This window comes from Scyliorhinus torazame, chromosome 10 (genome assembly GCF_047496885.1).
Source record: "Scyliorhinus torazame isolate Kashiwa2021f chromosome 10, sScyTor2.1, whole genome shotgun sequence".
NCBI lineage: Eukaryota > Metazoa > Chordata > Chondrichthyes > Carcharhiniformes > Scyliorhinidae > Scyliorhinus > Scyliorhinus torazame.
Window position 1 is genome coordinate 41,071,027 of NC_092716.1, and position 17,242 is coordinate 41,088,268.

General features: G+C 47.4%; 1 protein-coding gene and 1 non-coding gene across 2 annotated transcripts in view; one reads left to right on the forward strand and one right to left on the reverse strand.

The window, feature by feature from the left end:
• LOC140430215 (polycystin-1-like protein 2) overlaps positions 1–17,242 on the forward strand; it is a 157,051-nt gene that overhangs the window by 90,506 nt on the left and 49,303 nt on the right. The window contains exons 22-26 of the mRNA XM_072517652.1: positions 161–341; positions 5,349–5,664; positions 5,958–6,177; positions 7,692–7,788; positions 15,076–15,222. Of these exons, the coding sequence (XP_072373753.1) occupies positions 161–341; positions 5,349–5,664; positions 5,958–6,177; positions 7,692–7,788; positions 15,076–15,222 (961 nt within the window). The remainder of the gene's footprint in view (positions 1–160; positions 342–5,348; positions 5,665–5,957; positions 6,178–7,691; positions 7,789–15,075; positions 15,223–17,242) is intronic.
• Positions 16,558–16,630, reverse strand: trnam-cau (transfer RNA methionine (anticodon CAU)). The gene has a single exon. It is a non-coding gene; the product is annotated as a tRNA-Met (tRNA).

Sequence of the window (17,242 nt, forward strand, 5' to 3'; positions counted from 1 at the left end):
TCATTCCTTTAAGCACTGATATCCATCTCCAGAATAGAACATATATATATTACATATATACATGTATATATCTGTAAATCCACTTCAGCCGATATAAAGAAGCTGTACTGTAAGTTTCAAGAGTTGCATCCCTGATTGTTGAACTCCTCTTTCTTTATAGGACATCAAAAGGATTGCCAGGTCTTTGCCTGCAAAAGTGAAAGATATTATACCAACACTGGAAGATGATATTAAAAACGCAGATGACATGAATAAGTTGCTGGCATTAGTAGCAAACATTGTCCAGCACTGCAAAATAATCGAACAAGCTAAGTCTCAGGAGGTTGCAATTCCAGATAACGGTCAGTACATTGACTAGACCATTTAGGACTAAAATGGGCGGAGATGGTGGTATAGTCGTAATGTCACTAGACTAATAAACCCCAGGTCCATGTTAATCCTATGAAAGCATGGGTTCAAATCCCAGCGTGCCAGCTAGAGGAATTTAAATTCAATTAATAAATACATTTGGAATCTAAAGCCAGTTTCATCATGGTGACAATAAAACCTGCAATAAATTTTTGTAAAAACCCACATGGTTTTCTAATGTCCTTCAGGGAAGGAAATCTGCCGTCCTCACCTAGTCTGGCCTACATGTGACTCCAGATCCACAGCAATGTGGTTGACTCTTACATGCCCTCGGAAATGGCCTAGGAAGTCACTCAGCTCAAGTGTATTTAGAGATTGCCAATGAATGCTGCCTTTGCTTATGATGTCCATATCCCATAATTAAATGGTTGGATTCTCTGCAGCTTGTCACCGGAGCTGAGTTCCCTTTAGGCAGACAATCGCATGTCGGGCAGAAAACGAGATCAGCGCCCCTCTGATGCTCCGGTTCCCCGCTGGCGCGGTGCATGTACCCATTTGCATCTGATTAACAGGCTGGACCGCTGTTTCTCCATTCCCGCGTGATGCTGTGGTTGTCTCAGCTGGGATTCACACAGACGTGGATTGGTGCAAAAACAGAAAATGCTGGATAATCTCAGCAGGTCTGACAGCATCTGCGGAGAGAGAAGGGAGCTAACGTTTCGAGTCTGGATGACCCTGGGCGAAATGCTCCGGTATCGGCGCGATGTCCGCCGACTGGCGTCCAAAACGGCGCAAATCAGTCGGGCATCGCGCCGCCCCAAAGGTGCAGAATGCTCCGCATCTTTGGGGGCCGAGCCCCAACCTTAAGGGGCTAGGCCCGCGCCGGACCAATTTCCGCCCCGCCAGCTGGCGGAAAAGGCCTTTGGTGCCCCGCCAGCTGGCGCGGAAATGACATCTCCGGGCGGCGCATGCACGGGAGCGTTAGTGGCCGCTGACGGCATTCCCGCGCATGCGCAGTGGAGGGAGTCTCTTCTGCCTCCGCCATGGTGGAGACCGTGGCGAAGGCGGAAGGAAAAGAGTTCCCCCACGGCACAGGCCCGCCCGCGGATCGGTGGGCCCCGATCGCGGGCCAGGCCACCGTGGGGGCACCCCCGGGGCCAGATCGCCCCGCACCCCCCCCAGGAGCCCGCCTGCGCCGCCTTGTCCCGCCGGTAAGGTAGGTGGTTTAATCTACGCCGGCGGGACAGGCATTTTAGCGGCGGGACTTCGGCCCATCCGGGCCGGAGAATCGCGGGGGGGGGGGGGGGGCGCCAACCGGCGCGGTGCGATTCCCGCCCCCGCCGAATATCCGGTGCCGGAGAATTCGGCAACCGGCGGGGGCGGGATTCACGCCAGCCCCCGGCGATTCTCCGACCCGGCGGGGGGTCGTAGAATCTCGCCCCCTGTCTTTGTGGGGGTGGGAGAGGAAGGACAATGGGGAGGGAAAAACAGATCAATGGAAGAAATGAAAATAAATTGATGGAAATAAAAATGGGGTGAAGGTGGAGGAGGGAGTTCACAGTCTTAAGTTGTTGAACTCAATGTTAAGAAGGCTGTAATGTGTCCAATCAGAAGACGACGTGCTGCTCTTCCAGTTTGGTGCAAATATATCCTCCAGGATTGGTGCAAATATTTTTAAGTGAGGCCCTGATGCAGTGGGTGGCATGCTAGATCAAGGGATAAGTATATAATGTAGGTACCTCCAAAGTACATTGGAGGGCTCCCTCCCTCACAACGCTAATTCCTGCTCAGCCCCCATTAAACCCCCCCACAGACCCCCAACAGACCTCCATAAGACTCACCATCAGAACCCCCCCCCCCCCATCAGAATCCCCCATCAGTGGCTCTCATCAGATCCCCCATATGCAAGATTACCCAATCAGTCACCTCCCCCATATCCGAGACCCCTCATCAATTACCCCCCCCCCATATTTGGGACCCCCATATTAGAGATTGCGCTATCAGAGACCCCGCATCAGAGATCCCCATATGTGGATTGTTTCTTTTAATTTCCCTTCATGCTTAAATGCATCTCAAGTACCCTGCTGTTAAGCTAACCACAATATTTGTAAACATCTAAAAGTAAGTGGTTTCACTTCCTCTTGCTTGTTTTTAATGTAGTGGTGACCTGTCAATCATGGCTAGATGTTTAGGTGTAAGGGGCAGGTAAGTGAATATGCAGAGGTTTTGCAATGTTCCTTCCTGAACTGTTCTTTAGCTTCCAGGCAGGGGCGACTGATGGCAGGTCACTGATATAGGGGGGGAGGGGGGTCTCAGATGTTGGGGTCTCCAACATATGGGTCTCTTGTACAGGGGCATCTATGATGGGGGGAGTCTCTGATCTGAGGGGGAGTCTCTGATCTGGGGGAGCCTCTGATCTGGGGGGAGCCTCTGATCTGGGGGGAGCCTCTGATCTGGGGGGAGCCTCTGATCTGGGGGGGTCTCTGATCTGGGGGGGAGTCTCTGATCTGGGGGGGGAGTCTCTGATCTGGGGGGGGAGTCTCTGATCTGGGGGGGATCTCTGATCTGGGGGGGAGTCTCTGATCTGGGGGGGAGTCTCTGATCTGGGGGGGGAGTCTCTGATCTGGGGGGGGAGTCTCTGATCTGGGGGGGAGTCTCTGATCTGGGGGGGGAGTCTCTGATCTGGGGGGGGAGTCTCTGATCTGGGGGGGGAGTCTCTGATCTGGGGGGGGAGTCTCTGATCTGGGGGGGGAGTCTCTGATCTGGGGGGGGAGTCTCTGATCTGGGGGGGGAGTCTCTGATCTGGGGGGGGGAGTCTCTGATCTGGGGGGCAGTCTCTGATCTGGGGGGGGAGTCTCTGATCTGGGGGGGAGTCTCTGATCTGGGGGGGGAGTCTCTGATCTGGAGGGGGAGTCTCTGATCTGGGGGGGGGAGTCTCTGATCTGGGGGGGGAGTCTCTGATCTGGGGGGGGGGGAGTCTCTGATCTGGGGGGAGTCTCTGATCTGGGGGAGTCTCCGCCGGGTCGTAGAATGGCCGTTGGCCTCCGTGAATCCCGCCCCCACCGAAGTCTCCGGTACCGGAGATTGGGCGGGGACGGGAATCGGGCCGCGCCGGTTGGCGGGACCCCCCGCTCAATTCTCCAGCCCGGATGGGCCGAAGACCCGCCCAGAAATTGCCTGTCCCGCCGGCGTAAATCAAAGCTGGTATTTACCGGCGGGACCAGGCGGCGTGGGCGGCCTCCGGGGTCCTGGGGGGGGGGGGGGGCGCGGGGCGATCTGACCCCGGGGGGTGCCCCCACGGTGGCCTGGCCCGCGATCGGGGCCCACCGATCCACGGGCGGGCCTGTGCCGTGGGGGCACTCTTTCCCTTCCGCCTCCGCCACGGCCTCCACCATGGCGGAGGCGGAAGAGTCTCTCCCCACTGCGCATGCGCGGGAAACTGTCGGCGCCCGCTGACGCTCCCGTGCATGCGCCGCATTTCCGCGCCAGTTGGCGGGGCAACAAACGCCATTTCCGCCAGCTGGCGGGGCAACAAACGCCATTTCCGCCAGCTGGCGGGGCGGAAAACCCTCCGGCGTCGGCCTAGCCCCTCAATGTTGGGGCTCGGCCCCCAAAGATGCGGAGCATTCCGCACCTTTGGGCCGGCGCGATGCCCGTCTGATTGGCGCCGTTTTTGGCGCCAGTTGGCGGACATCGTGCCGTTGGGGGAGAATTTCGCCCATTGTCTCAGTAGATGATGATTAGGCCTCCCAGCTCTCACCCTTCAACCCCTAACTACCCCCCACATTCCTTTCATGCCCCCATTCCACATCCATAGTCACGCACCCAGAATCCACTATGCACAGAACCCTATAACACAGGGAATGTTTTGGAAATGTTCACAAAAGAATCTATGCAACGCACTTTGAAAATATTCCTCCTCTTGGAAGATCAATCAATTAAACACACAACTACTGAAAAAAGCACTCACTTCTCACTGATCATAAATCTGTGAAAAAAAGAACAACCACTGAAAAATCTGTTTGAAACACTTTCATCCTATTAACCATCCATAAATCTGTCAAGGAAAGTTCAGTCCCATTCGCAGCTGTGTAAAAAATGCCTGTTGAGTCAAATTCATGAATACAGCTTAAAACTAAGTCAAGCCTTCATAATGCGATTCCCTTATACAACTGAATAAACAGGTCCTCCAGGGTTCAATACAATAGGGTCTTTGAAGTTGCCTTATCAGGTGGCCAGTTATCTACCTTTTTTTTTCAAAGGCTCAAGAAGAAGACCTTCACTCATAGACGCCTGGTATCTGTTCAGCTATTTCAAAGGCTCAACAGATGTCCAGACTTTAAATCAATGTAAAAATTGAAACAGGCACAGTTTCCAGATGACACATTGAAATAAGATTCTCAATACTAATGAATGCAGAAGAGCTCTATATCCATTTGCTGAAGTACTCTGATGCATGTGTAAACGTATACAATGCTGGTCAATCTAATAGTCACTTACCTGGTAAGGACAGAGCCCTATGATCAATTACTGCATTGAAAACATATTTGAACTATCATACACTATTACATTATGGCATTTGAAATTGACAGGATATTTTAAATTTACCAGTAAAATGTTTCTCGATTCCACAACAATTTCTGGTATGCTCCCATAACTTGTCATTAATGTAGTATGTCCTGTCACAAATGGTGGTCTATAAGTTTATGTTGCTGGGACCATTATGGATGTTTTAATAGGGGCACTGGTGTGAGGCTTATGCAGCTTCTTAAAGAATGCTGGTTGCTGATCGTCTCCCAGCACTTCTTAATTAAAACTTGGAAAGAAACGTGTGCAGCGCCTGTTAAAATGCACCTCATCCCAAATACTTGCATTCTGCCATAGCGTCTTTACATAAGTCAAAATTCTTGAAACCCCGTAGAAATATTTTTATTTCAAGTGAAAGAAAGAAATTGAGGAATATATAGCCTCCCAAATGATGGAAAATTTCATCTCTTTAGAAAATGATTCCCCTGCTGCTTGTAGTCCTGATGAACAGAATGAAGATAGCGATTCCATGGCCAGCAATCCTGACCAACCTGAAGAGAATAGTTCCACGTCCAGCAGCCCTGATGAAGAGAGGGATCAAACAGTGACACACTTCTTTCACTATGTGAATCTTTTGCTTAAGTATGTGGAAGCTGAACTGCAAGGGATGGGGCTAAAGACATTTCAGAACCCTTATACTCAAATACATGCCACAGATCAAGTGCAGAAGATAATACAGCTAATAAAAGATGGGGTTAGCTCTGAAGAGGATGACTGCAGTGTTAAGAGGTACAGTACATCATTTCAGGCATTTGAGAAACTGGACTTCTGATATATTGTCAAGACAAGTTTTTAAAACTGATAATGAATATTTAGAAATTCTGAATAATTAGTCGAAGTAATTTGGGATAAATTATTTTAAATCCTATCCATCTTCAAGATTTATAAACTTGACTATGTATGCAGGTTAATAAACATGCTCATTTCCATATCCCTTGGGTCAAAATTCACCCATTATAAGCCATGATTGCAAATTATATCCATCAATTAACTTTACAACTATTTTGTGCTTTGTTAAACAGGGAAGTTGCATACAGAAAGGAGAAAAAAAATGTTTATTTGAAAATGCTCCCTTCATGGTTAATTTATATTGCCTGGCTCCTGGTGTTCATCACAAGTGGTGTCTCGGCATTCTTTACCATGCTCTATAGTTTTGATTATGGCAAAGAGAAGTCCATTCAGTGGCTCATATCCATGATCATCAGCTTCATCGAAAGTGTTTTCGTCATACAGCCAATAAAGGTAATGGTAGAGTTAACCGATAACGAGAACTATCGGGGGCTGGATTCTCCCGTCTCCCAGCCGCGTGTTTCTCAGCAGCGTGCCATTCGCTGACGGCAGTATTCTATCTTCCCGCCGCTTGTCAATGGGATTTCCCAATGAAGCCATCCCATGCCGCCAGGAAACACGCGGGCCGGAGTGCGCTGGCAGCGGGAAAAGAGAATCCCAAAGGCCGGAGAATTCTGGCCATAAATGTAGTGAATGTAGAAAAGAGTTTTAAGTAAAGGGTTGATTCAAATGGCGCCAGAATCACTGCTCTTGCGGGGCTATCAGGGGGCAAGCTGGCCTCAGCCAATTCAGCGAGATCAATGGTGAATGGAATCCAAATGTGTATTTTCACAAATGCACTATGATTGACAGGGAACAAGATTTATACAGACTCACAGCTCTAAAAGGGCGGTTGCAGAAAATCTACCATGGCAGGACTAGAAGGTAGTCATGGAAACATGGCAGAAATTTCCCTTTTGCTGAAGACAGCCGATAAAGTGCTGCAGAGGACTTTTCCATTGTGAAGGGCAAAAAGGCCATTGGGTGATTTACACCGGGCCCTCTCAGACAGCTGTATTATGTAGCCTTGAGAGCACTGACACTCAGAATCTCCCCTTTGTATCAGATTGTTACCTATCGCCAAGTCCAGAATCGTACAGAAATTATGGTTTCTTGGACAAATCAATGTGGAATCAACCTGCTACTCTGGGTCTGTGTCCATTTTTATGCTGAAAAGGGATTTCTAGCACATTTAATGAGGGTTACGTAGAACTGGGCCAGTAGTTGCAGGCCCATCTGAAGCATTCGAACTGAGATGGGAAGAGGTTTTCCTCGCCTCTTGCCACATTTTCCTGCAAGTTTGCTGGTTGGACAGCACAGAAGGAAAACGCAGTAAAACGGGGACATTTGAATACTGGTCTGAACCGGCCTTGCACACTTTAAAATGGAACACCAGTAAAATGGGGAAAGAGGAATACTGGTCCAAACTGTTTTTTGCTTCTGGGATACAGCCAGCAAGTGTGGCATCCTGGCCTACCTCTGCATCCCGGTCGACAAAGCCTAGCTGCGTAAGGGCAGGCTGAAGGAGCAGAGTTAATTGCTTTTTTCATGAGCTCCATCCCAGCTGTTTAAGTATAATCATCACGAAATGGCCGCTGATCTCCATCCGTAGTCAAATGGTCCCAATCTCAGAGGGACCTAGAGGTTTAGAACTGTGCTTCAGATTAATTTTATGAGGCAGGCAAGCACTTGGCTTGCCCCTGGGTCATGTTAATAGCTAAGGATTGAAAATCCCTGTGTTCCTACCACAATGCCATGGCAAAGAAGACTTTTTTTAATGTTGGAATGTGCAGCTTCAGCAGTTTAACATTTAGGTTTCAATTTAATCTGCAGTTTCAAACTTTGAAAGAACACTAACTTACAAATGTCATTTGCCTTGCGTTTAAGGATTATTATTACACACTAATGTTAATTGTCTTTCCTTTAAGGTTTTACTTGTTGCTGCCTTTGTCGCACTTATTGTCAAAAAAGTTGAGAGAAATGAAAATGAGGAAAGCTATAATGAGGACTTGCTGTCTACCATGCGTAAGTTTGTATAAGGCGAGAAATATAGTTATAGGCTCGGAATAATGATCTGGGGACCCGGGTTCAAATCCCAACATGGCAGGTGATGGAATTTAAATTCAATAAAATATCTCGAATTATAAGAAGTCTAATGATGACCATGAGGGGCAGCACGGGGGGCACAGTGGTTAGCACTGCTGCCTCATGGCGGTGAGGACCTGGGTTCGATCCCGGCCCTGGGTCACTGTCCGTGTGGAGTTTGCGCATTCTCCCCTAGTTTGCGTGGATCTCAACCCCACAACCCAAAGATGTGCAGGTTAGGTGGATTGGCCACAATAAATTGCCCCTTAATTGGAGAAAAATAATTGGGTACTCTAAATTTTTTTTTTTTTAAATGATTACCATGAAACCTTTGCTGATTGTCATAAAAACCCATCTGGTTTTAATGTCCTTTTGGGAAGGAAATCTGCTCTCCTTACTTGGTCTGGCCTATATGTGATTCCAGACCCACAGCAATGTGGTTGACTCTTAACTACCCCGTCATGGGCAATTAGGGAAGGGCAATAAATGTTGGCACAGCCTGCAACGCCCACGCCCCATGAACAAATAAAAAACATTTAAAAAAAATAAAGTGCTAACACTACAAATAATCTTTAGTGCTGAATAATAATATGCCATACAATTGAAGTGCTTCCAGATTTAGCACAACATCCAACAGTTCCTTTTGCCCACCTCCATCATTATTATGATTTTAGAGCTGAACATTCCTCCGGTGTTTTGCAAATAGTGCAGGAGAGGCCAGGAAATCTGGGTGGGAAGCCTATCTTACCCAGCCCCATGCTGACTGGATTTTTCTCCCTCTGCCTTAATGTGCAAGGCTGCTAACTATGCCACCCTTAACCTGCTGACTATGCCACCCTTGTCCTGCTGACTTTGCCAACCTTGTCCTGCTGACTTTGCCAACCTTGCCCTGCTGACTATGCCACCCTTGCCCTGCTGACTATGCCACCCTTGCCCTGCTGACTATGCCACCCTTGCCCTGCTGCATGTAAATGATGGCAGGGAAGCAGGAACTGGAAGTTCTGTTAATTTGCCAGCATCTTTCTACTGGCACCAGGTAACACCAGGAAAGAGATGGCAGCGATTCTTGGGCATTGGTAGAAGTTCTGTTGATGCATCTTCTCTGTAGGATCATGGAATAATACAGCACAGAACAAAACCATTCAGTTCATTGTGTCTCTACTGGCTCTTTGAAAGAGTAATTCAATTCATTCTCCTCTCCTCCTCTTACCCCTTAGCCCTGCAAAATCTTTCCCTTCAAATCTTTATTCAATTCCATTTTGAAAATGATTACTCACTCTATTTTCACCATCTTTCACACGGTACCTTCCAAATCGTAACAGCTCGTTGAATAAAATAGTTTTCTTGATGCTGCCTCTGCAATCAAATCTACGAAATGCTTTTTGAAAGGTCACACGCAAAACATCAACTGCTCTACTCTCATCAACACTTGCCGTTTCTTCATCAAATTATTTAATCATAGTCAATCACAAATTACCTTTACTGTGTTGATTTTCACTTATCAATTTTTCCAAGTGTTAATTAATTTTGTCTGGGCTAATATCTCTAAATGTTTCTCCACCACTGATGTGAGTTTGACTTGTTGGGTTTATCGCTCTCCCGTATTTTAAACAGGGCTGTAATATTTGCAATTCCTCTAGTCCTCTGGCACTATTTCTTTTTTTAAAAAAATATATTTTATTCAAAATTTTGTGGCCAAACATAACAGTACATAGTTTTTCTTTTGACCAACAACAAAGCAATATAAATAACCATGGCCAGTTTTAAACAAATAAATAAATAATATATAAACAAAAACAAAAACAAAACTAAGTGGCAACTGCCTTGTCAAAAATAGTTACTCGCCAAAGATACAATCCAATATACATTACCTATAACAAGTGTCTATGCATATACAATGACATCCCTGAGAGTCCGTCCGGTTCCTCTCCCCCCCCCCCCCCCTCCCCCCTGGGTTGCTGCTGTTGTCTTCTTCTTTTCCATTCCCTCTATCTTTCTGTGAGGTAGTCGACGAACGGTTGCCACCGCCTGGTGAACCCTTGAGCCGAACCTCTTAATACGAACTTGATCCGTTCTAACTTTATAAACCCTGCCATGTCGTTTATCCAGGTCTCCACACCCGAGGGTTTGGCTTCCTTCCACATTAACAATATCCTGCGCCGGGCTACTAGGGACGCAAAGACCAAAACATCAGCCTCTCGCGCCTCCTGCACTCCCGGCTCTTCTGCAACCCCGAATATAGCCAACCCCCAGCTTGGTTCGCCCCGGACCCCCACCACCTTCGACAGCACCTTTGCCACCCCCACCCAGAACCCCTGTAGTGCCGGTCATGACCAGAACATGTGGGTGTGATTCGCTGGGCTTCTCGAGCATCTCCCACACCTATCCTCTACCCCAAAAAATCTACTGAGCCGTGCTCCAGTCATATGCGCCCTGTGTAGAACCTTGAATTGTATCAGGCTTAGCCTAGCACACGAGGACGATGAGTTTACCCTACGTAGGGCGTCAGCCCACAGCCCCTCCTCAATCTCCTCCCCCAGCTCTTCTTCCCATTTCCCTTTCAGCTCATCTACCATGATCTCCCCCTCGTCCCTCATTTCCCTATATATGTCCGACACCTTACCATCCCCCACCCATGTCTCTGAGATCACTCTATCCTGCACCTCCTGCATCGGGAGCTGCGGGAATTCCTTCACCTGTTGCCTCGCGAAAGCCCTCAGTTGCATATACCGAAATGCATTCCCTTGGGGCAACCCATATTTTTCCGTCAGCGCACCCAGACTCGCAAACGTCCCATCTATGAACAGATCTCTCAATTGTACTACCCCAGCTCTTTGCCATGCTCCAAATCCCCCATCCATTCTCCCCGGAACAAACCTATGGTTATTTCTTATCGGGGACCGCACCGAGGCTCCCGTCTTTCCCCTATGCCGTCTCCACTGCCCCCAAATTTTCAATGTAGCCACCACCTTGTGGCTTGTGGTGTATTTCTTCGGTGAGAACGGCAACGGTGCCGCCACCATTGCTTGTAGGCTAGTTCCCCTGCAGGACGCCCTCTCCAATCTCTTCCACGCCGCTCCCTCCCCTTCTCCCATCCACTTACACACCATTGAAACATTGGCGGCCCAGTAATAGTCGTTTAGGCTCGGTAGTGCCAACCCCCCCCTGTCCCTACTACGCTGCAAAAATCCCCTCCTCACTCTCGGGGTCTTCCCGGCCCACACAAAACTCATAATGCTCTTCTCGATTCTCTTGAAAAAAGCCTTCGTGACCACCACCGGGAGGCACTGAAACACAAAAAGGAATCTCGGGAGGACCGCCATTTTAACCGCCTGCACCCTACCTGCCAGTGACAGGGACACCATGTCCCATCTCTTAAAGTCCTCCTCCATCTGTTCCACCAACCACGTTAAATTAAGCCTGTGTAATGTACCCCAATTCTTGGCTATCTGGATCCCCAAGTACCGGAAGTCCCTTGTTACCTTCCTCAACGGTAAATCCTCTATTTCCCTGCTCTGCTCCCCTGGATGCACCACGAACAACTCACTTTTCCCCATGTTCAATTTATACCCTGAAAAATCCCCAAACTCCCCAAGTATCCGCATTATCTCTGGCATCCCCTCCGCCGGGTCCGCCACATACAACAACAAATCATCCGCATACAGAGATACCCGGTGTTCTTCTCTTCCCCTGAGTACCCCCCTCCACTTCCTGGAACCCCTCAATGCTATGGCCAGGGGCTCAATCGCCAGTGCAAACAATAACAGGGACAGAGGACATCCCTGCCTCGTCCCTCTATGGAGCCGAAAATAATTAGACCCCCGTCCATTCGTGACCACGCTCGCCATCGGGGCCCTATACAGCAACTGTACCCATCTGATATACCCATCTCCAAAGCCAAATCTCCTCAGCACCTCCCACAAATAATCCCACTCCTCTCTATCAAATGCTTTCTCGGCATCCATCGCCACCACTGTCTCCGCTCCCCCCTCTGGTGGGGGCATCATCATTACCCCTAGCAGCCTCCGTATATTTGTGTTCAGCTGTCTCCCCTTCACAAACCCAGTTTGGTCCTCATGAACCACCCCCGGGACACAATCCTCTATCCTCGTTGCCATTACCTTGGCCAGAATCTTAGCATCCACATTCAGGAGGGAAATGGGCCTATCGGACCCGCATTGCAGCGGGTCTTTTTCCTTCTTTAGGAGGAGCGATATTGTTGCCTCTGACATAGTCGGGGGCAGCTGCCCCCTTTCCCTAGCCTCATTAAAGGTTCTCATCAGTAGCGGGGCCAGCAAGTCCATATATTTCCTATAGAATTCCACTGGGAATCCATCTGGTCCCGGGGCCTTCCCCGCTTGCATGCTTCCAATCCCTTTCACTACTTCCTCCGTCTCAATCTGTGCTCCCAGTCCCGCCCTCTCCTGCTCCTCCACCTTAGGAAATTCCAGCTGATCCAGAAAGCACATCATTCTCTCCTTCCCTTCCGGGGGCTGAGCTTCATATAATCTTTCATAAAATGCCTTGAACACTCCATTCACTCTCTCCGCTCCCCGCTCCATCTCTCCCTCCTCATCTCTCACCCCCCCTATCTCCCTCGCTGCTCCCCTTTTCCTCAGTTGGTGGGCCAGCAACCTGCTCGCCTTCTCCCCATATTCGTACTGTACACCCTGTGCCTTCCTCCATTGTGCCTCTGCATTACCCGTAGTCAACAAGTCAAATTCTACATGTAGCCTTTGCCTTTCCCTGTACAGTCCCTCCTCCGGTGCCTCCGCATATTGTCTGTCCACCCTCAAAAGTTCTTTCAACAACCGCTCCCTTTCCCTACCCTCATGCTTTCCTTTATGTGCTCTGATAGATATCAGCTCCCCTCTAACCACAGCCTTCAACGCCTCCCAGACCACTCCCACCTGAACCTCCCCATTGTCATTGAGTTCCAAGTACCTTTCAATACACCCCCTCACCCTTAAACACACCCCCTCATCTGCCAATAATCCCATGTCCATTCTCCAGGGTGGGTGCTGTTCTTTTTCCCCCCCTATCTCCAGGTCCACCCAATGTGGAGCGTGGTCCGAAATAGCTATAGCCGTGTACTCCGTCCCTGTCACCTTCGGGATCAGTGCCCTTCCAAAAACAAAAAAGTCTATCCGTGAATAGACTTTGTGGACATAGGAGAAAAACGAAAACTCCTTACTCCTAGGTCTACTAAATCTCCAGGGCTCTGGCACTATTTCTGTACATCAGGAGGATTGGAAGATTGTGTATAAAGGCTTCTTGATTTCCACCCTTACTTCGCTCTGCAATACAGGGAAAATCTCAACTGGACTGGATGACCTTTCCAATTTGACCTTTTAAGTACTTCCACTTTATCTATTTTTGACCTATCCAATTTCTCACCCTTTGCCTTGACATTGGGTACATCCTCCTCTTTAGTGAAGACAGATGCAATGTACTCATTTAGTAACTGAGCTATGCCCTCGCCGATGCAAGTGATCTCCTTTTTGATCCCATTCAGAGAATTATATGTTTATTAAAATTTATTTGTTTCCCTTGTTACCCACTAATCTCTTCTCATACACTCGCTTTGCTCGTCCTATTGACCTTTTCATTTCTTTATATTTTTTATTCAGTTTGATTCCGTACTGAATTATGAACCGAATGTTTATAAGAGCCTTTTTTAACTGTTTCATTTTCACTTCCTTTGCCATCCAGGAAACTCTAGAGTTGAATGGGTTTCCCCCTCTTGTGGGAATGTGTCTATTCAGCTCCCGAACAACCCCCTCACTGAAGGCATCCTGTTGCTTATTTTTTTGAGGGGGAGGGCCCATAAATAGGCACCCATCCCACTCCTCAAGTCCCAAAAGTCAGTCATAGGTCAAAACTTAAATTTAGTAATTTTTGTTTTTTTCTGTCCTGCTGTAAAATGGGCTTCTTTCTTCGAGTGATGCAGTGGGTGCCCTATTGCAGCACCAACTGCATTTTCCTTATTAGCGTGAAATTCCTCTCGTTGCAGAGATCCCAAAAGGAACACACTGTACAACAGCAATGAACCCTGGCTTAGGAAGATCAGTTACAGTGGGCAGATGCTGCACTTGATTGATCTCCAGTGAGTGGAGAGATATTCTACTCACTGTAATTCGAGGACTCAACATTTACAAGTGCACCACCAATTTTTGTGAACTGAGTCAAATGTCACCTGTGTCAAAAACAGTGAGAAATATCAAAGGATAAAAGTCGAGAAGATTACGTGCGTGATTCTCCGTCCCGCCAGCCCCGGTTTCCAGTGCGGCACGCCCTAGCCAGCAGCGGGATTCTCCGTTCCTGCAGCCGGCCAATGGGGTTTTCCGTTGTGGCCACCCCACGCTGTTGGGAAACCCGAGGGCGTGAGTGTGCTGCCGGCGAAGCGGGGTTGAAGAATCCCGCAGCACATATTCGGAATAGGTGAGAATTGTGCAGTGCAAATGGATTATCCTCGGTATTGATATGCTCTCATTTCTTTAAGATTCCTGCAGTTTATTTACTCACAGCTGTAACATTTAGTCTTGAGCAGTTTTAAACAGAGTCCCAGGGAAATCCTCATGATATAAGGCATTGTGACCATCTGATCAGTCATCTGGATAATTTGTTTGCATTGATTGTAATTATTTTTATTAAATAATGTGATCTGGATGTTGCCCAACAGAGAACCACCATTGACAATCCCCACCACAAAGCAGTGTATGCTGAAGCCCAAACTCAACAGGGGAGATGTGAAAGACCAAGTGCATCCATTATTTTGATACGGTTTTATGAAATGTTACAAAGTAGAAGCTGCTCTGCTTTTATTCATAATTAATAAGAAAATATGGATCCAAAGTGCTGCAGCTTTGAAGTTGCTGCTTCACAGATTAATCTATACTGTGGGTGGTAGAAATTATCTTAATCACGTAATTACCACTCCAACCCTTGTCCACACAGACAAGCCGGAAATCTATAATTCCTAAATGGTGGGATTTGGAAATCTTTCCGGGAATATCAATCCTCAAAGAACCAGGATATTATAGCAGCTGTGGCTACATTGTTGGCAGCAACAAATGTCAGGTACACATTCCAGCCAGGCGAGAGCTATCAGCACAAGCACACACGAGGCCAACTATCATACTTACATCAGTGGCTACATCTTAGTCTCACTTTGAAAGATTTATGGTAAGCAAATTATCAGTCCACTCATACCAAGTGTTTTCTTAGATGAAGATCGCGGCATGACGACTCCCAACTTTACAAATAGGACGGATGCTGGCATTTACAATCCACCATCACTGAATAATGTGGAGGAAATGAAAGCACTGCGCCTCAAAGAAAAGAAAATGTATGGCTTTCTTAAAGAAATATTTGGTACGTAGATATATTTTTAGTGTGACTACAGTTCTCAAAAATTCTTTGGAAAGCAAAGTTACACTAAAGGGTCGAAGACAAAAATGAGAGAGAAATAAGCTTGGAATTACAGATATACCAACATTATTAGGATCAATGATATACAGGAAAGAAAGACTTGTATTTATATTGTACGGGTCCTCCCTGTTGATTACCTTATTTCCCCTTTCTTTATTTGTGCTGTTAACATTTTGATCCATGGATGCTTAATGGATATGTATCTTTAACTCAAGCAGCTGAGAGAATGAGGAATTCAAAAAGTTGCAACATAGCATATGGCTTTGAACAAGAGAACTCAGACTTTTCGGCACCAGAGAGATGGGGTGGGATTCGTTTCGATTCATTGGCTGGTTGCCAGTCAATTGACCAAAAGGCCATATTCTACCCGGTAACAGACGATGATTGGATCCTGCCTGAGTGCAATAAGTTCCAGGGACCTATATTGGTTAATTCAATTGTGTTGCGAATTGACCAAACACTAGCCCAGGCTGTTGTAACAATGTGGTACCTTCAATGACATCAGGACATCCCAAGTGCTTTACAGACAATCAAGCATGTTTTGATGTGTAGTTATCATTGCAATGAAGGTAACAAGACAACTGATTTTCAAAAATCAATGTACCATTGACAGTAATGTAATAATAGCTAGATAAGCTGTTGTCTTTATTGGTTGAGGAGTAAATGTTAACAAAGTTACCAGGGAGAATGCTCCTGTTGTTCTTTAAAGTTGCCATCAGGTCTTTACCATCTGCCTGAAAGAGCAGTCAGGACCTAATGTTAATCTCTCTTCTAGAAAGACTGGACACCCAACAATGCAGCTTTCCCTCAGTGCTGAACTCAAGTATCGGCATCAATTATGTGTTCAAGGGTCTGGAGTGGGTTTCAAACCACAACCTTCTGAGATCCTAGAATAATATTACTGAGGTACAGCGGATATCTAGAATAGAATTACCGAGAACCTGGAGAAATTTGAAGCAATCAAAGTCAATAAGCATGGATATCTGTAAGGAATGGATGCTTGACCAACTTTATGGGCAGTATTTTACATATCACTGGGATTTCTACCTCACTGGTGAAGATGACAGAAATGCCCTCCGCCCTCCCCCCACCCCAAATCACCTAACAGCACGTCTTTCAGGACTTGTAGGAAGAAACCGGAGCACCCGGAGGAAATCCACACAGACATGGGGACAACGTGCAGACTCCACACAGTGACCCAAGCCGGGAGTCGAACCTGGAACCCTGGAGCTGTGAAGCAACAATGCCTACTGTGCTACCGTGCCGCCCAAAAGCGTGTGCCCCGTGTGAGGCTCGAACTCACGACCTTCAGATTATGAGACTGACGCACTGCCTACTGTGCTAACGATGCTCTTTTCCACATTGCCGAGTAGATGCCAATAATATAGCTGTACTGGAACAGCTTGGCTAGGGGTGCGGCCAGTTCTGGAGCACAAGTCCTCAGTACTATTGCCGGGATATTTTCCATAGCCTTTGCAGTATCCAGTGCCTTCAGCCATTTCTTGATATCACGTGGAGAGAATTGTACTGGTTGAAGACTGTCAATCTGTGATGCTGGGGACCTCCAGAGGAGACCGAGATGGATCATCCATTCGGCACTTCTAGCTGAAGATTGTTGCGAATGCCTCGGCCTTGTCTTAGCCCTAGATCAGGTGGAATGCACAAAGTCTCCCCTGCTGCATATAAAATGGGGGTGGATCGGGTAGGCACCAGAAAAGGCATCCAACCTTAGGTGCATTTACATCTGTGATAGAGCTTTAACCCAAATGTGCTCTACAACTGATCAAGTGAGTATGTGATTGGGATACAGAGAGAATGGGAAGCAAATAGGGAAAGATACATAGTGAAGGCAACATTTATAATGAGAGAGAGCAAGAATGAATTAAAACATGAGACAGGCATTGACAACAATGTAAGGCACAGAAGGAGAGCACAAATGGGAGTGTCTAGTTGGGGAGGTGGT